The sequence below is a fragment of the Caloenas nicobarica genome, chromosome 3, assembly GCF_036013445.1.
Source record: "Caloenas nicobarica isolate bCalNic1 chromosome 3, bCalNic1.hap1, whole genome shotgun sequence".
In the NCBI taxonomy this organism is placed as follows: domain Eukaryota; kingdom Metazoa; phylum Chordata; class Aves; order Columbiformes; family Columbidae; genus Caloenas; species Caloenas nicobarica.
Window position 1 is genome coordinate 47,585,485 of NC_088247.1, and position 21,152 is coordinate 47,606,636.

General features: G+C 43.2%; 1 protein-coding gene across 2 annotated transcripts in view; it reads left to right on the plus strand.

Moving 5' to 3' along the window:
- Positions 1-9,173: 9,173 nt before the first annotated feature.
- SOBP (sine oculis binding protein homolog) overlaps positions 9,174-21,152 on the plus strand; it is a 116,428-nt gene continuing 104,449 nt past the window's right edge. For both annotated transcript variants that reach the window (XM_065632895.1, XM_065632896.1), the window contains exons 1-3: positions 9,174-9,529; positions 18,516-18,654; positions 20,442-20,627. In XM_065632895.1, coding sequence (XP_065488967.1) covers positions 9,434-9,529; positions 18,516-18,654; positions 20,442-20,627 — 421 coding nt within the window. In that variant the 5' untranslated portion in view covers positions 9,174-9,433. The remainder of the gene's footprint in view (positions 9,530-18,515; positions 18,655-20,441; positions 20,628-21,152) is intronic.

Genomic DNA, 21,152 nt, shown 5'->3' on the forward strand with positions numbered 1-21,152 from the left:
AATGGTGGTGCATCTGGGGACCTCTACTGATACTGAAAACAAACCGCAGCATGGTGGGGGGTTGCCATGTACATCTGTGGTAGGAGCAGGATTTCAATCCATGCTAATTGAGATATTCACGGAGTTCCTGACCCTCAGCTCCCAGGAGTTACCCAAAGCTGAAGTCTTGTGGGAAGACTTTGCCACACCAGCTGTGTGGGATGGAAGTTGTCTGTGACCGTCTCCCATCAGCACCCTCCGGTGATCTGAAAGGGACTAGGAGGATATGTCAATTCTGCTTTAACTAATTGCGTTGTGAAAATAAATGGATAACCACATATGATTTCAAGAATCTTCGATGGAGATGGATATATACATTGGCCCTGTCCTAAGGGAAAAAAATCTTGCTTGTGTAGAGAATGATTCTTGGGACTGTCTTTGAGCAGAATCTATTTTTTATTATGGCAGTAAGAGATGTAGATTATTATCAATGTTACATGCATGATTTAATTAGAAAAAAGCAACACAGTTCAGGAAAACAAAATCTTTCCAAATAATATTTATACTAATTACCTAAAAGATCATAAATCAGAGCAAATTGAATAAATTGCAGGAGAAATGGGATGACAAGAATCTCATGAAGTTCAGCAAAAAAATGCAAAGTCCTGCACCTGGAGGGGAATACTATTTGTAGTAATACAGGTGGGGGACTGGCTAGAAAGCAGCTTTGCAGGGAAGACCCTGGGGACCCTGGCATTCAAACATGAGCCAGCAGTGCACCCTCGCTGCAAAGAAGGTCTGGTTGCATTAGGAAGAGCATTGCTGGCTGGTTGAGACAGGTGATCCTTCCTCTCTGCTCAACCCTGGCGAGACACGTCTGGAGTGCTGGGCCCAGGTCTGGGATCCCCAGTATAAGGGAGACACTGGGACAATGGCAGTGAAGGGCCGCGGAGATGATGAAGGGACTGGAGCATCTGATGTACTGGGAGAGGTTGAGAGATTTGGGGTTGTTCAGCCAGGAGAAGAGAAAGCTCAGAGGGGATCTGATCAATGTGTATAAACACCCGGGGGGGAAGTAGAGAAGATGGAGCCAGGGTATTCTCAGTGAAAGGAAAAGGGGCACATGGGCACAAATTGAAATACAGCAAATTCCATTTAAACATAAGAAAAATATTTTTTTGACTGAAGGTGGTAAAACACTGGAAGTGGCCCTGATACACTGAGGAGTCTCCATCTTTGGAGATATTCAAAACACGACTGGACACAGAGCCAACCTGCTTTGCTTTGAGCAGGGAGGTTGGACTATGTGACCTCCAGAGGTCCCTTCCAATCTCAGCTGTTCTTTGGTTTGCTGAGTAAAGAACATTGTCTTATGCTGAAAATATGTGCCACATCCTAGCCCTGAGTGTGTTTCCGTTCTGCGTGCCCAAGATATGTTTGGGGGTTTTTTAACAGACTTTTTACCACAGTGATGCCAATGCATTGCCATTATATATGAGGATGTGTAAAATTCATGTAAATATAACTGAGAAGATCAAGAGGTTGAATCACATGTCATGTAGGATTCTGGTGAGATGCCAGCAGGAAAGCAAGCATTGCAGTAGAAGAGTAATAGCCAAATAATGACATGACAAAGCCCAACTTCACCCAAGTCTAAATCACTTAGTATATGTCACTGTAGATACCTTGACACGTTTCTTTGGGTCCAGGAAAGAAATGAATAACCCACTGTATCTTGTATATGCAATGCAGGGGGTAATTTGGACAAAATGATGTAATGTTTTTGAAAGCATGACAAGAAAATTAAAGATGAAGAAACTCCAGAATGACTTTTATGAATGAAAAGAACCTGTAATTGTTTTCCATCCCTTGACGGATATTACTTAAACTGACATACTATATCATGCAACAAAGCTCACAGGGGAAATACAAGATTATGAGAAAATGTATAAACCACTATCTTTATTGTAAAAAAATCTTTTATTCTTCACAGCAAGACAAAGAGAGGAGGGATGCCTTCTAGGAATAACTTGCTGTAGATTACTGTAATAATATTTTAAGGAATGTATCAGCCCAATTGATCTATTAAAAAAAAAAAAAAGAAGTTAAAAAGAAGAGAGAACTTTCTGCTGTATCCCAATCCCACACAAGCTCTCTCCCTTTCTTTCTGTCATTGTAGCATCTGGGAGACTTATCCATTTATTAAAGTGAAAATAAGAATACCTTGTCCTGCCTTCTTCTGTGTGGGGAAGTAAAAGAATGGCAAGGGGTGGAAATGGTTATTGTCAGGAAATGATAGGTGAAGAAATGAGTGAGCCTTGTCTGTAAATACTTTCAGTTCACATTGGAGGGAACTTTACAGCTGTGGGACAGCTGCAGAGAGCACAAGTCTCCACCCCTCACCAGTTTTGCTTCTGACTTCAATGGTTCCCCGCTTTCAAGGTAGCAGGGGCTGAGAGCAGGAGGGTCTCTCAGGTACCTCAGACCTTCTCCAAAGCAGCCTTTAGAGGTCAGCATTTTGGGTGTCAGCCGCAAGTAAATAAGAAGCCCTCAAGAAAGCAGGCCTTCGTATATGCTCTTACCAACCTGTATGACAGAGCAAGTAGACCACTTGTTTTAACCACACGAAAATTTAAAAGATTCACAAGTTCCATTATGAGGAACAGTCCTCAACTGCAATGAAGTCTAGAGGTTGCAAATGCAGTTTGTCACAGTCAAGTTCAAGCTTGGTATCTAACTTCCTTGCTCATCCACAGGTCATCCATTTTCCTCTGCCTGATGTTTGGCATTATGTTCAACTTGAAAACGTCGCAGCAGGGTCACTGAATAACCATAGCGGATAGATAGGGTGTAGCAGCAGACAGATGATAAAGATTTTTCCCCAAAGTCAATACTGGTGTCCGGGACATATTTTACTAATTTAGTTTTTAATGCATTGCTGATACCTTTTTAAAGGTTTAATATTGATTGATTTTTAATGGCATGGGTGTTCTATGATGAAGGAAAAGACTCCTCCTTGCTTACTTTTGGTGTAGGGAACATGAGAAATGAAACAAGAAACAAAAAGGTATTTTACCAGAAGACTTGTAAGTATTTAACAAAGAACCAGAGAAACAAGTGAACATTTCTTTCTGTTTATCATACTAGGTGAAATTTCAGGTAAGAATAGCAATCATTAATTAATTATTTAATAAGTTAAATAAAGTTTCTCTCTGCCAGAACTGTTAAATGCATTAACAGTATTAAGGCTCTATCTTGCCATTAATCTGTACAGATTTGACACTGATGCCCTAAAGCAGTACAAAAAAATGAAACATTCATCAATATTAAAATACCTTCAAACATTTCCAGACCTTTGTATTTGGAAAGCCGCCACTACTCCCATTTCAACTGCCATACTGTGTCTGCTTTGGAGAGGCTACCTCTTGACATTTTGCAGAACAGCCTCTAATCGTCTAACAAAACTCTGGATTGAGATTAGTATCCAAAGCAGAAAGGAATCTACAGACACTACTGTGTGTGAATAATGCTGCGGGCGTTCATCCAAGCTCAGCGACGAGTGGAATGTACCTCTTCTCAAAGGTATGGGTGAAATAACATCACTGAAGTGGAAGTGGGGATTGGGTGGAACAGAAGCGAGGGAGAAGTTCACGTGTATTTTCCATATGCATAGAAATGGATGGCTGTGCTTAAAAAATATATATATATTTGGAGATGATATTTTAATTATTCGGTGCATTTATTTTCTTCTGATGGCATAAATAATCTATCACCTAAGTGTGTCATACAAAAAGTCAAAGGAACATTTCCATTTCAAGTCAAATAAAATGTAGTGGTACTTTTCTATGAACACATATAATGAATTTATTTGTTTAATTAAACACTTCAGCAAACCAAATACCTGAATTTAAATTGCTGTTCATTATGGCTTCACCTCGGATACAGATGAAACAAGAATAGGTTATCATGTGAAAAATCATGTAGCCATATGTTTTCCACGGTAATTGGCATTATTAAGCAACCTGATGGAGATCTGACAACACTTTGGCAAGCAGGGAACAATAAGGTAAATTATCAGCAATATTAAGAGAAACCAGTTAAGAGCTGCAGCTCTATTTTGGCCTGCAACATCTGCAGCTGTTATTTGGGAAAAAACAAACAAAGAAACACAACAAAGAACAACCCACAAGATCCTCCCTTTTTACCTTCAGCTTTCTCCCTATATGTGTGGGTGTACATGTGTTGTTTATACGTGCATAAACGCACACTGACTTGTCCTCACATTTTGGTACCCGAGCTTCCATAGCGCGTTTCCCACCGTGTTGAGAAGGCGACAAACAGGAGGTGGAGCTCTCGCCGCAGCCGCCGCGGCGGCAGCCCGGGCTGCGCCGGGCAGGGATGCTCACCCGGGGCAGGGATGCTCACCCGGGGCAGGGATGCTCCGCTCCCCCGGACAGGGATGCTCCCCAAGGCAGGGATGCTTCCAGGGACAGGAATGCTTCCAGGGACAGGGATGCTCCCCGGTGCCGGGATGCTCCCCAAGGTAGGGATTCTCCCCCAGGCAGGGATGCTCCTAGGAACTGAGATGCTCCCCTGGGGCTAGGAGGCTCCTCAAGGTAGGGATGCTCCCCAAGGTAGGGATTCTCCCCCAGAAAGAGATGCTCCCCCGGGGCTGGGATGCTCCCCCAGGGCTGTGTATCCTCAGCCCCTTCCACCTAGGACTTCTGCCTCCTACGGGGCAGCACAACTGCTACAGTAATTACCCTGGTTGTCCCAATTTTGGCTCTGAAAACCATCACGTTGTTTCCAGTGTGCCCCCAGGCTATCATTTGTTTGATGCCATTGCCTTTTAAAACCTTTCGCTTTGGAGCTGTCGTGCTGCTTACATATTTACCAGCTGGAAAAATCAGGCCTGCTTGTTTATCTTGTCCTCTCTGGTAGGCAATAATGAGAAGAAATAGCTCAATAATAATATTAAATAGAGTTACACATTAATAAGGACCAAATTGAAGAACATAGTTACAGCAAAGTGTGGCTTTTGTGTTACCTAAAAAGAACTCCCATAAGTGGATAGGTGTCCTTTCAAAACACGTAAATACTAATAAATAGGAATATGAATGATATGATATGATATGATATGATATGATATGATATGATATAATATAATATAATATAATATAATATAATATAATATAATATAATATAATATAATATAATATAATATAATATAATATAAACCTGGGGCAATTTATTTTAGTCAATTCATTTGCACCTGTTGTTTTATGAACAATATTTGTTTTACAGAGGGCCAAATTACTGTGCTTGCAAAAATCCAAGTACAAATTCAGAGACAGAAATGCAAAGCCACGATAGAACAAAAATATGGAGCTTGGCAAAGTGCCTTGGGTCTAAAACACGCACCTGGGCAATGGAAGGAAAAGTTCAATTTCTTGCTATGACTCAGATACAGCAGAGACCTGAACTTCAGTCTTGGAGGTGACATAGCGACCACTGAAAGGCAGATCATGTTTTTTTCTTCTCAACTTTGAAAATAACCAATGAGTTAACTGAAAAAAAAAAAACCAAACCACAAAAACAAAACAAGCAAAAAACAAAAAAACAACCAGCAACCCCAAACCCTTGAACAGGCTAATGAGTGAGAAACTTACTCTGCTGTGCTGTGGTTAGAGCATACACTCATCATGGGAAGCCTGATACGCAGTTCCTGCTCCCTTTCGAGATGAGTTACAGTAAGGAGTAAGAACCTTTTTTCCCCTCATATAAAAAAATCTTATTTTTGCTTTGAATGAGACTGGAAACATATTTAGAAAACCCTGCACTTTTTTTTTTTTTTAAGAACATGGGATTCTTGCTTTCCAATGCACACTATGTAATAGATTGATTTAAAATCACCTTGGAAATTTGTCCAATTCACCAAGGAATTTGGTCTCATTAATCTCAGCAGCAAAATCTTTGCTGATTTCCAAGGATGAGGATTTCATCTTTGGCTGAAAACTGCTTACTGATACCACATAGCCCGGTATCTCTGTCTGGTAGAATAAATGCTAGCAGTCCTATTGATCTTATCAGCCACCTTTGTTCACCTATTTAAGATGTTTGCAGAATCCATATTGAGCACTACTGAACCAGGTTTCTTTACCAAAAATACAGGTTTTCACACAAGAAATATGTGCTGCCACGGTTCAGTAAATGTATTGAATGTTTGGGTCTCTGTAATGTAAATACCAGATTTATTTTCTCATAACTTTTTGGAGAGTTTCAGATCAATGCCATTGTATGACTGACAAATTTATGGCTTCCATAGCTTTTGACATTCTGCCTCCTCTTACAAGTTCACGAGCTACGATTAAAACCTGAAAGCATTCCTTTTCGTTAGTCATCCCCTCCCCAGTAAGAAGTGGAATAATTAGATGGTTTCCAAAACTTATTTCAGTATCTACAATGTGTGTCAGATAACATCTGAGCACTCTAAATGCACGAACTTCTGCGTTGACAGTTGATGGTCCTCCATATGCTATCACTAAGAAGAACAACTTCCCAAGAATATGTAGGATAATAATATGCAATATGTAAAGGTAATAACAGCTCTAGAAAAATAGGAATCATGACAGTTGCAGAAAAAAGCTGCGGCCAGATGAAGAGATATTATTATTAGGACACAGAGAAGTAGAACTTTTGTATCTATCCAAAGCCTGTATTAGATACCAAGAAAAAAAGGATATGCTCTAAGACCATTGTTTTTATCTGGTGGTTGATGAGGTCCTGGGGGACTGGAGGCTATTTTTAAGGAGCTTGCCAGAAGTAGCTGAGAAAAGTGAGCCTACTGTCAGGAGGCATAAGTTCACATCCCCATTCAAAAGTATTTGGAAAAATACTGGAAAAAAAACCTAACGGAAAGCTGCTATTTCTGGTGATCAAGAATTGAAGATCAGTGTTCAGAACTGGTTGCAAGAAGGGTAGGAAGTGCTTCAATTCACAACCAAACCTTCAGCCGCTACTCAGGAAAACTGGAATGACAGATTCGATCTTGAAGACATTTGTTTTGGTCTACTCACTGTAACCTGCTGAAGACAATTCACATAATTTGGGTTTGCAAACACACTCTCCAAAGTCCCTCCCAATATTAAAGGAAGTTCTGTTTATGTTGCGAGCTTGGAATTAATCTTTGTGTCAGATTATTGACTCAGTCTGTTACATTTATGCCATGAAACAGTACTTTATTACAATATTTATAGCAAGTGTTGAGTAGTAGTCTTCAGATGTTTCACTGAACAAGAACCAATTGAGGCAATACTCTGTTTAGCAGAAGTTCTAAGGTTTTCATTAAAACTCTGCTATCAGCTCTGCAGAGAAACTAGTGATATGTCCCTAGTACAAGAATTAATGTTACCTTTTTCATTAGAAGGACTTCGTGTATCAGCAAGGTGGTGGCAATTCAAAGCAGAACAGTTATCTGAGGTTGGCTTGCTTTTTCCAGCTGAAGATTTCAAAGAGCTCTGAGGCTACATGAGATTCTGTTTATAAGCAACTTCCCCTTGGTGCTGCCTGTCTTCCCGCTACTGTGCGAGAGAACACATTGAGATTCTGGGAGTATCTCCTGTACTTGATGAGAACTCAACTGTACCAATTTGTTTGTAATAGAATACAAAGCATAGAGATGAAGTTGCTTTTGGTGTGACACAGGAGAGAAACCTCCTTATTAAGCACCATCCTTTGAAGGTTACCTGTCGCGTCACAAGTTAGTTTCCCCAAGTTTCAGGACTCACTGTATTTTAAAATATTACAGGCAAGAAAAAAAAAATAATCTAGGTTTCTTCTCATGCTTGCTGCTGGTGAGTCTGAAGCCAGACCTTGAACCCCGGGGGTGCACAGAACGGACTGAGCCCCTGGCATGACCCCTTCTGGGGGTGACTCCTGCAGCTCCTTGCTGCTGGCAGAGCCTTCTCGAGGGTCTTTCGCTCTGCGAAAACGAACAAACAGATCTGTTCTTTTCCAACAACTGCCCGATTCTTTTCAGGCAGTGAGGGGAGCGGCAGCACGTTTGCTTCACAGCGGCCGTGACCTTACTGCTGCGGATGTGCTCCCGGATTTCACACATGGAGGTCTGGTTGCTATCTCACCTTTTGATGCTTGCTTCTCTAACAGCTAAGACTGTGCAAAAATTCCAGTTTCTTCCTATTTTCAGTGCCACAGGAGAAAATGTGCTCCGTGTCTCTAATCACTCTGCCATCTGAAGCAGGCAAGGCTCATTTTAGTCACGAAATGAGCAAAGGAGTTGTGCTCAACTTTTCATACTGAAAACTGTCAGTGATTTAAGCTTCAGAAACAGAGAATGTAAATTAGACATTGTTGCACGCAAAACGAACGTATCTTTGACAGGCTAAACAGACATTTTTAAGGGGAGCCTACTCATACCCACACGGAAAGCAGTTTATGTTTCAACTGCGGGTTTTTCCTTTTTTTTTTTTTTTTTTTAATGTATAATTTTCAGGTGTACCGCAGTCATAACGAGAAGCCCCGTACAATTACAATTTTGACTAACGGCACAATGGACACCCCCGTGCCGTACGGTATTGTGTCGGGTAATTAGGGACTGCCAGGGAGCGGGAAAGCACAACCCAGGAATAATCGATGTCTCCCCCGCAGTGTGTACTGTAATCCAGCACCTCCTCGCCGAAGCGCGTCCCACCGAACCATTCATCCTCCCCTCCCGGGCGCGGAGCAAGGAGCGGCCAAACCTCGGCGCGGCGGAGAGCCCCGGCTGGCTGCGGCGGGGACGGGACGGGACGGGACGGGACGGGACGGGACGGGCGCGGCGGCGAACCCCGCCGGCCGCGCAGTGTGGGGCACGGCGGCGGCAGCCCGGCGCTGGGGGCCGGCCCCACGCGTGTGCGTGGGGGGAAACGCGCCCCCCTCCCCCGTGCCAAGCGGGGGCGGGTGCGCACCGCCCCCAAGGCTCCGCTCCGCCCGGTGCTCGGCGCGGCGCCCCTCCTCCCTCCCCCGGCTCCCATGGCGGGCAGCGGCGGCCGATTCGGTGCCGGCAAGCCCCGCCCGCCGGCGGGCCGAGGCCGGCCTCCCCCTTCCCTCCGCCGCCCCCTCCGCGGCAGCCCGCCAGCAGCGCCACAGCAGGCGCGGGGCCGGCTCGCTCCGCGCTGCCTCTCGCCCCTGCCCGCCCCGCCGCCCCGCCGCGCCGCTCCCATGCAGGCCGGCGGCGAGGCAGAAGATGGCTGACTCGCCGGGGCACCCGCGCCCCTGCCCGCCCGCGCCCCCCGCCCGCCCGCCGCCGCCGCCGCGCTCCCCCCGGGCCCTCCGCGGCGCCGCCTGCCACCACTGAGAGCCGCCGCCGCCGCCGCTCCCCCCCACCCCGCGCCCCTCCCGGCCCCCCCAGAGCACCAGCAGCCATTTCATCTCCACCACCAAGTAGGCGCAAAAAATGGCAGAAATGGAGAAAGAAGGGAGACCTCCCGAAAATAAAAGGAGCAGGAAGCCGGCTCACCCGGTGAAGCGGGAGATCAACGAGGAGATGAAGGTAGGTGCCTGTGATGGGGAAGGGAGCGGGGGTGTCCCCCCCGCCCCTCCGCCTCCCTGCATGGAAATGAAATAAGAAAGGATCTCTTGTCATTTTTTTTTTTTTTGTAGGATGCACTGAATGTGTCTCAACTCCGCCTCCTGGGCTGAAAACAGAGACGAATTCACAGGCTGCAAATCCTGTTCATTGACCAGCTTTGATTTATTTATTTTTTAAACATAACTCTCCCTCTTTGAGCTTTTAAGCTCCTTGGGTGCCAGTGATGAGCCTTTTTTTTTTTTTTTTTTTTTTTTTACTTTTATAGCCATTCCCTCAGGTACCTCGGAAGCCCTAAAGTTAGAAAAGAAAGGGACCTCTTTTAAACACTGCGTTTCTCCCCTTGTTCAGTAGCCAGCTGCAACTGTATAATTAAATTGTCAAAGTGAAATGTTACGGTCTGAGCCGCGCATCATTCTCGCACTTAGGCGCGGAGACCCCTTTTCTCTCCTTCTCCCTCTCGCCGCCTCCTCCGCCCCAGGCGCCGGGCTCCGCAGCCCATCGCGGCCGCAGAGGTGCCGCTGGAAGGAAGGCGGCTGTCCCAGGGCTGCTTTGGATGGGAGTGTATTTGTCGTGCGGAGGGCTGGCCTGCCTGATAGGAAGCGCTGCCAATCCAGCTGGGCTCTGGAGGTAGCGCTTGAAGCAGCTGCTCCAGATGTTCGGGTGGCTGCAATCGCACAAAAACGTTATTTTGGGACTTCTTTTATCATTAGGTCTCTGCTCCAGGCTTGACCAGTCCTATTTTTTTTTGCGCCTGTTTTCCGCGTCTGTTCCGTGTTTGTTTTACGTCTCTATTTGCCCAAAGTTGGGAACACCTTATTGAGAGACTTCAGCAGAACTTGTTGTTGTTTAATGTGCAGATAAAGTCAGGAAAATGGTGTAGTCTGGTTATGAGACAAAGCTGCTGACATTTAATTTGAATATGTCATTTATTAAAAGGCTGATTGTAAGTGGAGGACTGCCTGGAAAATGTCACACATTCGTGTAGTATGTATGCTATAGGCGAGTATATAAATATGCGTGATACCTAGGGAAAATATCTTTGCTTTCTGGAGCATTGATCTCCACATGTAAAATTAAATGGGGATGTGCAATCCCCTCCCCTCTCCCCTCTTTTGCACACCACTAATTTCGATTAGGTGCCCTTTCCTGCCTAAGGCAGGCGTTCTTGCTCCTGCCGCCTGCGTAATGAGCATGTACACAGTTCTGCATGTATATCAACTGGAAATGTGGACGTGAGTAGTATTAGGGGAACGAACAAAATAATGTGTCGGTTCATCTTTTCAGAAACCAACCGTACTAGTTTCAAGTCCCAAGGTGCAGTATCATTCTTTGTGAGATACGTGACACATCCGATTTTAGGAGAGGGCTCCGTGCAGGCACCGGAGAGTGAGAGACCTTGCTCATTGTAATCCCACATAGTTTTGAGGACTGCAGAGGTCTGTAGTTTAGGGCATTGGCCCCTTAAAACATCGCCTAATGTGATCTATATGGATTGCAGCTTTTAAGTTTCATAGGTTCTAGGATTACAAATTAGCTAATTTTAATCAAAACATGTGAAATGTTATCCTGGCTGGATATAAAGGCTGACTGTGCTGGATCCTCTGGGTTTGTTTTGTTTACTTTGGCTGCAGGCACACTCAGCGGTTTGGGAGATAGTTGTTCTTCTACAGTATAACAGATGTTTGTCTGAAAGGGTGAGGAAGAAACAAAAACAACATTGTGCGAAGGAGAAAAATTACACAATTTTAAACTAATGCTTTGGTATTAAGCACTGGCATTAACCTTCACGTAGAGATTTTCTCTTTTTTAACCGCAGGTAGCTGCTCAAGGTTAGAAACCTCAAGATTTCGGCTGACTTAAAGGCGGGTAAAAATGGCATTTTGAACCCATGCGTGTGATATCTGGTCGAGAGTGAGATAGCTGATGGCAGAACCTTTCACAAAACATGGGCCACCTTTCAGTGTAAACTATGCTATATGTGCTATGCTGGGAGACTGCGTTTTTAGTAGGACAGTTGGCTGCTGTCACCCAAGAAGGGGAAAGGGGCGGGGGGGGGGAGGAAAAAAAAAAAAGTGGTTTGAATTTTTGACTTGTTGAGAAAGTTAAAGTCCTGTGACGATCATTACTCTTTTTTCTTTACTGATGAATTAAGATGTCTAGTTGTTCTTCATAAACCCGAGGAATACAATAATGTAACAAATTGGTTACACCGTGCAAAATGTTTGCTGGGGAATGACAGAGGGAGCACAATGTGCCCTTGTGTAGGTTCATATCTGTAATGTTCAAACAGGCTGACTGTTTCTCTTCATCTGAACTGCTTTCATCTGGACCAGTGTAAAATAAGCTCTGGTAAGTAATCACGGCAGAGCAGAAAGAAAGGAATGTATACAGCAATAGACAGCCTAAGCTGTAAAAACTGTAACCCGAGTATCAGCAGCAGATCAGATATCAAGGCTTTAAGGTAGGGGAAATGAAAGAGATGAAGGGGAGGAAAAGACGAGAGAGGGAATGGAAAAGTCAGCTTGGAAAGTGAAGGAGAAGTAGGAGGGCCCCCTCAGGGAAATTTGGCTCAGGGATTAGGGAATTTTATCATGGTGTACAGTGACCTACTCGGGTTTCAGCCCATGTTGGATCAAATTGCCTCCCTTTGCTAGCAGAAAGAAAAAGGACTGGTGTATATGTGATTTCGTGCCCCCCCCCCCCCCACCTCCCCACTTCGGATAATAAAAAGGCCATTGGTACAAGTGTCTGTTTTAAGTACAGCGAATGAGAGGCACTATGAATGAGCAATAAAATTACCTCATCACAGAGGCTTCTTTCAAGATTTGCTTTTTGGTACAGTCAGATATTTCCTCGAGAAGGATCACAACACCTAACTGCTTGGTTCGGTGTCTTCCAACAGTAGTGTCACAGCTCGGTTTTAACACGACTGATGGATATTCAGGTTGCTTGTTCTTTCCTCATGCCAGATATTAAGTTACATTTTTGTTATCGCTAACCTAACGCACATGATGGTTATAACAAATTTTCATTTGATACAATGTTGTGTGCAGAGAGCACATGTCTCTGCACAGTTTTCTGATATTACATTTCAATGAAAAATATGTTCAGGAGGAACTGTTTTGTTTTGCTGTGACCTTCACAGCCTCTCTTTATTTTCTCTAGTTAATTTTTAATTTTGTCCCTTTTCCTCCTTCAGATGATACTTTCCACTTTTTCTTCCAGAGGTAGCATTGTTTACCTCATGCTTTGGAAGAAGAACAGATAATTATTCTGAAATTCCATTCAATGCCATTTCTTCCTCACTGGTAAATAACACAACACCTAGTAGATCCAAAGCTATTGCAATCAGGGAACCCAGTACTATTTTAAGACCTGTGTATTTTTTATAAGTTTAATTGATGAAAGTACTCGTCAAGCCACTTTGACGGCTTCCCCATCCATCCCTCCTCAGCTTGTTTCTATTTGCCATCCTGCTGCCAGGCAGCAGTGCCGCTCAGGAGGAGCAGCTGGGTGCTCCGTGATGTTGTGACACGAAGTTACATCCAGCACTGGGTTGCACTGGGAGCTCTCCTGAACAAACCAGGCAAGGTATTCGCCTGCCTCTGTCAGCTGGAAGGGGAGCAATTAATTTACGCTGTAATTTCACAGGGCTGTTCCCTGTGCCCAAGGATTTTACCATCTATAAATATTCTCTATAACTAATTTGTATCTAAAATTGGACTTCGTTCCTGATGCCTACAGTTTAAGACAGCCCCATCTGTTATAATTTAATAGTAAACTTATCAGAAGATCTTTCAGTTTAGTGTTTTAGTATTCCCCGTTTGGCATTTCAAAGTACTACTGTCAGAAGGAGGAAAGCGGTGAGGCAGGAGGAGCAGCGCTGCGCCTGGAGCGAGCCAGATCGCTCGGAGCGCTCCAGAGATTCCGAGGAAACTCCTCCCTTCTCTCCTGAAAAGCAAAAAATGTCTTTGGGAAAGTGAAAAAGCAGACAGACTTTATCAATTGTACTATTTCAGGAGACTGACGTGGAGGTTTGTTTGTTGTTGTGGGGTTTTCTTGGCGGTTTTTTTTTGTGTGTGTGTGCGGGGGGGTGGGAGGGGGGTGTGGGTTTTTTTTATTTTTTTGGCAGAGCCTGTGTGGAAGGAGTTTTGTGGGGTGGCTGGAAAAGGAGTTGTGTTGTCTGCGCAGGGAACCTCACCTGCCTGTGCACTGCAGAAATAGTGCTTCCCCAAACAAAACAGGTATTACAGAACCAAACATGTATGTGTGAGGACAAAGGGAATTAAAACATCCAGAAATTTTGCTTTCTGATAGCATGAATGTCTACCCATAAAATTCAATGTAGCAACAACATAAATAAGCAAAGAAAATGAGGGCCGGTAAAAAAAAAATCCAGGTTTGGTGCAGTGAAAGTGAAAAGTGAATTTGTGGGGCTCTGCACTGAGTAGCTTATGCAGGCAAGGAAATGGAATGGAGCCACTGTGCTTCCTCCCAGATCTGAAATAAACATTCAGCAGTAAAACCTAGAAGAAAATGAGTCTGACAGACTCATTCTCCCCTGCGTTTCCTGTCTCCGTGTTTGCCAGGCCGCGTTCGGTGAAGCCAGGCCTTGCCCCCTGTGAATAAGGTTCATAGAGAAAGAAAGGCAAGAGGTCTAAGATGGAAAGAGAAGCATGGCTGAGCTTCAGAATGTATCAATTAATGAAGATTTGGGAAAATGATGCATTGCAATGTGAAAAAACAAGCTGTAGGTGTAGTGTTACGATGAAATGAATCCTAAAATGGGAATAAATGTGATTATACTTTACTGCCTAATGTATAAGTCAGTCTCACAAAGGAGAGAAACCACAGTCTGGTGGGTCAACAGCCTCTTCTTCATCCTTTCCCGTGACTAGGAAGCAAATGCAAGTCAAAATACCAACGAGCATAATAGTTAGTTAGTTATCCTGGCTCTTCCATAAGAGAGGATATCTCTGTGTAGTACAAGAATAGAGAAATCATACAGTTAAAACATGCAAATTGCACATTGCCCTGCAGTGGTGATAAGTGGTTTGGGACTTTGCAGGGGGCAAAAAAAGAGTTGCCATCTATTAGGAAGGGAGGACTTTGGCAGTGTTGTGTGACTGGGGCCACTGGAGGATTTGGGGGCCAGTGTTTTTGGCTGGGGTGAGCTGGTTGTGCTGCAGCCCTAGTGCATGCCCGGGCAGTCAGGCAGCTGCCATGGTGCACAGCTGCACCTCTAGCTAGGGGAGCGTAGGAGATTTGGCTGTGGGGGGACATTAACCGACTGCCTGGGGTGCGCTGGCAGCCAAAGAGATTATGGTGCTTCCCTGGCAGCCCAGGGGGCCTGGCTGCAGGCAGGAGAGGCCAAGCGTGGTAGTGTGAGCACAGAGGGACGCGAGGCAGGATTTCTGTGTTTGTCTTCGCAGCTCTGGTGCTGGCCCACGCTGTGAGTGGCACCAGGGCTTGGTCTCTCGGTTTCCCCCACAGGGGACTGGGCGTTGCTTCCCCAGGAAGGCGAAGTTAGCTTCGGTGCTGTAATTTTGTAGTGAAATCCACAGACCCCCGCAGGAGTCCCTTGCTCTGCAGCTCAGCAGTGTGATTGCTGACTTGGGATTTTACTGATGATGGGCAAGGTTTTCCCTGGTGCACTGGTCTTTCACGTCATCCCAGTCCTCTGGCAGGGCTGTGGGGCTGGGGTGGCAGCCTCCGCCCTGCAGACCCTCCACATCCCTTTGCGGAATGGCTGAAAGTAGGCATGGAATAGCTTGGTGCCTCTGCTGTCCTGTTCCTGCAAAAGCTTGGAATTGTGGCTCCTTGCATGCCCTCCATCTGGTCATTCACACTTGTCTCCACATCTCCTTCTCCCTGGGCTTTGCCAGGTCCATTGCCTCTCAGTTCGACTGGTTCCTCTCTAGCCTGTTTCATCACTGCTGCTTCTGCTCTCCTGCACCAACCTTGGGTCCCACATTCTTGCTTTTCTCAAGCACCATTGTTACAGTCATCACCCTTCCTTTCACTAAGCCTTTGAAGCTTGTACATCTGTCAGTGAGGTTCTGCTCTGCATGAACAGGTTGTGTATCAGTTGGCTTGCTTCCTTTCCTTGATGTCGTGGAAGGAAACGTTTCTCAGCTTTGAGTGTCGGCTTGTTGAGGATGGGGTCATCCTCTAGGTTTGTGCAAAGTGCTGTGTAATGAAGCCTTGTCTGTTAGCCACTGAGAGAATAGTACTAAGAGTGTTCACCATCATTGTAATAGCTAAGATAAATCTTGATGGAGAATGGCTAAATTGGTTTCTTTAATTATCCAAGCATCCTTGTTGAGAAATCACAGTGTTAGAAAGATGCTTATTTCCTTATTGCTAATATGTAACCTCATTCTACTCTCATTGAAGTTAATAGAAAAGACCTCAATGATTTTTATCTTTTTTAGAGTCAAATCTCTATTAGGACTAATTTCAAAATCGCATGTATTTTTTTGTTGTTATGACTGTTCATTTTTGTGCATCACTCATCATGGATGGTAAAATGAGGCTTGAAAGGTACTTAAACTTTGTGCCATTACAAACCAAACCGTCACTTTGACTAGATTCTGAAGAGACAGATACATGTATGAATTTTCAGGAAAAAATAAACACACATACAGCCTTGCTTACATTATTCCTTGATACATAATTAGACATTACTCACTGCCTGAGTTGGTCAACAGTGCGAATAAAACACAAAGCATCCACAGGAGGCAAATTTAGAGCTACTCAATTTGGACTTCATGGGGTTTAAGTAAGGAAGACTTTGTCAATTGGTCTCTGCCTTGCTAGATTAGTCTCTAGGGCTGCGTCTCCATAGTTGAAATTTAGCAAAGCAAGGGAACCTGGCAGAGCTTGTGTTTGGGCCTCCATGGACCCTTTCAGACCACTCTGGGTAAGCTGCAGCGGCAAGGTTTCACTCCCTGTCTCCAGGTCATTTCACTGTTGGATTCCCATGGGTTAGAGACAGGGTTGGCGCATTGTGACTTCCAGCACCAAGGGAGAAGTTTTCTAAAAAGCTAAAAACCAAACAAAAATACTTTAGAAAAATTTCCTGTATCAGCTAGTATTTAAAACACAGCACTGCATCATTCAAATAAGAGTCGAAATATATATTTTAGAAAGGAGTGTAGGTGTTAGCCACATTACACTGCGTTTTACTTGTTGTTGCAAACTGTGGTAGTGACGTAGCTCGGACGTAACAGGCTGTTGTAATGCTGACACTGGAGGTAGAGGTGGAACAACGCAGTGTTTTCCAGCAGTTCAGGGCTGCACAGGGCAGCCATGGAATTGGGACTTCCAGCAGAAGGTCAAGTGAAAACGAAAGGCAGAAAAAAACAAAAGGAAATTGATGCTCCAGGGGTCTGCCGTGGGTTTTCGTTTTGTTTTTTCTTTTCCTGAAATGTGTGTTTGTAGCACAATTGCCCAGATGATACTCCTGGAAGAGTACAAATTGCTTGTGTTTATTGCTTATAGCTGCTTTATGGCACTGCTTGAGTGACAGGAACACCTATGCAATCTGGTGTGATGAATGAGCCTGGTGCAGTGCAGCGCAGTGGCGTTCTGGGGCAGAGTGCCTGCTGTAGCTTTGGATTCGGAAACAATTATCATCTGATTAATTTTATTTATTTCTTTATATGACTGGAGAATTGCTGTGTTCTATCATTAGACTTGCTCCCACTCAAAAATTAAGCTAGAACAGTTACTAGACAAAGAAACTAGCAACCTGTGAATTTATTAATAACAGGTACCATTTATTTTGAAGTGGTGACATATTCTCCTTATTCATTTACTGGTAGCCAGAGGCCCAGGAGATGGTGCTTATCAGGAGCATTATTTTAGATGTCAAGATCTTACAGGAAAGTGAAGTTTGAAATTTGCTTTAAAAGAGTGATAATAAAAAATGCAGAGACCAAATAGAAGGGCTTTGTGTGTGGCTTTTTCATTTCATTTTATTGTTGTCATACTACTTTAAACTCATCTTTGCTGTTGCAATAATTTATTAACTGGTTTCCTTTGGTAGTTTCCTAAATCTGTAAGCTGTAGAGCTCCATGACACTATTTAGTTTTGGAAAACTTTGTTGCTTGGCTGCAGATTTCTTGACTTACTCCACTAAATATCCTGGCCCAGTAACGAGCATTTTGTACAGAAATGTTTTTGCCACATGACCTAGAGGATGTGTTTTTAATACAATTTGAGAGTTATGACAGTCATGTTCCATATTTTGCATTTCCATACAAACAAAATGTAACCACACGGCTGCTTGGAAATTGGTTTGAAAATAAATATGGCAAAACTGAGAAAGGCTTTCTTAAACAAATATAAGAGATGTTTGTATGAAACATTATGGTAAAATGCTTTCCTGGTGAAGAGTTTTTAAGTGGCTTTACTGTGCAAGGGCTTATAACTCTGAGGAAAAATGTCTTTGCTGTGATTTTATTTGATTTGGTTCATGGGCACCTCAAGGAACTGTAATTGTGTCAGTGACCTGCTCCAGCTGAAAAGACTGTAGCACAGTAAGATTGATTAACTGCTGGTTGAAAAAAAATCCAGGTTTTCTGTTACTCTCTTGCTGCAGTCTTAAATATTTCATGTCAACACAGACAAGTTTGTGTGACGAATATACGTTAAAATATTTCTGACATTGAATGCCAGAGCAAAAGTAATAAATAACTCTCCTTTTCATTTTCTTTAAATTACAGACGTATGGGTCTCTGTCATAATTATATGTGCCAGTCAGAGATTTAAACGCATTACACTTTATGCACTTGACTTATGAAATGAACATTAGTCTTTGAGGAGGTGGGCCAAACCTGACACTTCCTCGTGTAGCACAGATATGGTTCGATTTATGCAGTCCTCCCTTCCTTCCAAATGGTTATTGATTACATAAATAAGTAGGTAATTTTTCTCTTTCAGAACTTTGCAGAAAACACTATGAATGAGCTCCTTGGCTGGTATGGCTATGATAAGGTTGAACTGAAAGATGGAGAAGATATTGAATTCAGGAACTACTCGGCAGACGGGGAAAGCCGCCAGCACATTTCTGTTCTCAAAGGTAATGAGACTTCGTGTTTCTGTGTTCATGCAAAGAAGGATTAATATCTCAACCTGTCTGAATTGGCGTGGATTGGGAAGCGTGTTGTGCTGCCTGCTTCGTGGTTGGTTTACATAAAAATATCAGAGATTGCCTCCTAGTGCGAGGAACCCAATAGGGTCCGAGGAAAATCACGTAACAAAATTGCTGTTAGTAGGCACTTACTAATATATCTTCACAAATAATACCTTTTGTGAGAAAGTTGAAAGTCATGTGGCTCTGGTACCAGTTAGCTGCTCACAACTAGAAAAAAGAGGGAGCACTTGCTTAGCAGTCTGGCTTTATGGAAGCCTTTTGCTTTCAAAACTAAGGCTTTCTGGCCTATGGCTATTTAAACTGCTGAAAGATTTTGAGCCTGAACATTCATTATGCGTGTAGGAACGAGCGTGGATGTTCACAAAAGCCTCATCATCCACATTTGTACTATACTGTCTTCCACAAGACGATTCTACAGTATTTATGTTTGGGACAGTGCTGGATCTTCGTGATTCAGGACATGAGGGATCCAGTCTGTTTGTGCAGCCGCTCAGTTGCTGCCATCTGGCTTGTCATCAGAGTGAGGAGTAGGAAATTGCTGCATCTTGACTTATCCAACAAGAGTTCCTTAAAGGTGAGGTGAAGAGAGGAAATTGCAGCAGCTTTTATGCCACTTTTCACAGCAGTCGTGGCCGGCAGTGTTTGGGTTTTCTTTCTGATGGCCAACAGCAGTACTATGTTCAGCGAGTGTTGCAACGAGTACTGATACCAGGGAGACCAGTTCTGAAGGAGAGGTGGTTAGAAAAAAGGTCGAAAAGTTAGAGGTAAGGTGAAACAACCTAATCGCATTAAAATTGAATGCTTGCAGCTTGTTAGTTTTGTAGTGACATTGGTGATCAATATTTATTTTTCATTGAAAATGCAATGTCATTAAGCCACCTTTGCAGAAACTTGTTCCTGTGCAGTAATGCAATTCATTTACTTATGTTTTAATAAATAGATCTTTTATTGTATGATTTATGGCTGCAGTCAATGCCTGATGAAATTTGTGACATATGTTTTTTATAGGCACATGATACAAATCATATGTTCTATGTACCAAACAAAGATGTTGAATACCTGTGACAGGTAGAAATTTTTGATGTATGCAGTTTATGGGAGGAGAAAAAAGTGTGTTTCTTTTTCTGAGAGATGAGAGAATTAAGTCCTGCCCCATAGCTAGCACAGCATTAGAGAAATTCCTGCAAATAAGAATCCTGAAGTGATTTGGGATTAAAGAATTAGAATAACAACTGTCATCATTTTGTGCACACTTTGCTCTGATTTCAATATTTTATTCCTTTATTTAAATCCTTTCCATTACTAGTACTCATATTATTGATAGATAATTAGGAATTCTTTTATTTTTCAGTATATGTTTCTTGCATTGGTGAGGTCACAGTACACCAAGTGTGATCACCATGCAAACAGTAGAAGTAAAGGACAGGAATTGGGTGTCATTGATGAAATCAGGCGTACTAAGGATATGCATGACAAAATAATCCCACCTTTTGAAAACAAAAAAAAAAAGTCTGAGTTTGATTTTTAAAAATGGAGTATTTCTGAGGAATATTGGAATGTATCTATGGTTCAAAAGGGAAAATATCTGGGTTTTTTTTGTGCACTCTTCTTGTATTAGGGTAAGTAATTTAATGAACAGATTGGTGAAAGTATGTAGGTGCAGTAAGAAATATATTTGTCATACTGTACAATGTATTCTTTGTGTTTTGCAGAAAATTCTTTGCCAAAACCAAAATTACCTGAGGACAGTGTTATTTCACCATACAATATAAACCCAGGCTACCCAGGGCTTGCCACAGGAAATGGACTTTCAGACTCACCAGCAGGGTCGAAGGATCACGGGAATGTACCTATTATTGTCCCATTAATTCCACCACCTTTCATAAAGCCACCAGCAGGTAAATCCTAACAAACATTTTAAAATGTTTACTGTCATTGACATGTCCTGAGATTGCTAAATGACAACATCTTAGTGAGAGGGCTGATTTCAAAGTGTTTAAAAACCGGTTGAGGGAACTTTAAAAGGGAGTGGGAGAGTGACTTGACTTGTTAGTATTCTCGAAAAACTTCTGCAAATGCAATGACAACAGACTTGTGCTGCTTGTGACACTCTACATGCTGGATTATACTCTCAGCACTTTAACAACATCTGCTTTTAGGAAAAAAAAAAAGATATTGTTCTGATGAATAAAACCTTTAAATAAATTAATGGAAGATGATTAAATTAAAAATAGGCTCCACGAAGGAGACAGTGAAAGAGACAAAGCCATCAAATCAATATAATGTCTTTATATCAGGTTAACAAGCTCATCCTGGGAAAACTGTCTCTTGATTCTCACCGAAATCCCTGACCGTTGTCTCTCGGGGGTTTAATATGATCTTGACTCTACCCAGGAGACTGCACTGAGATGTTTTACATTTTC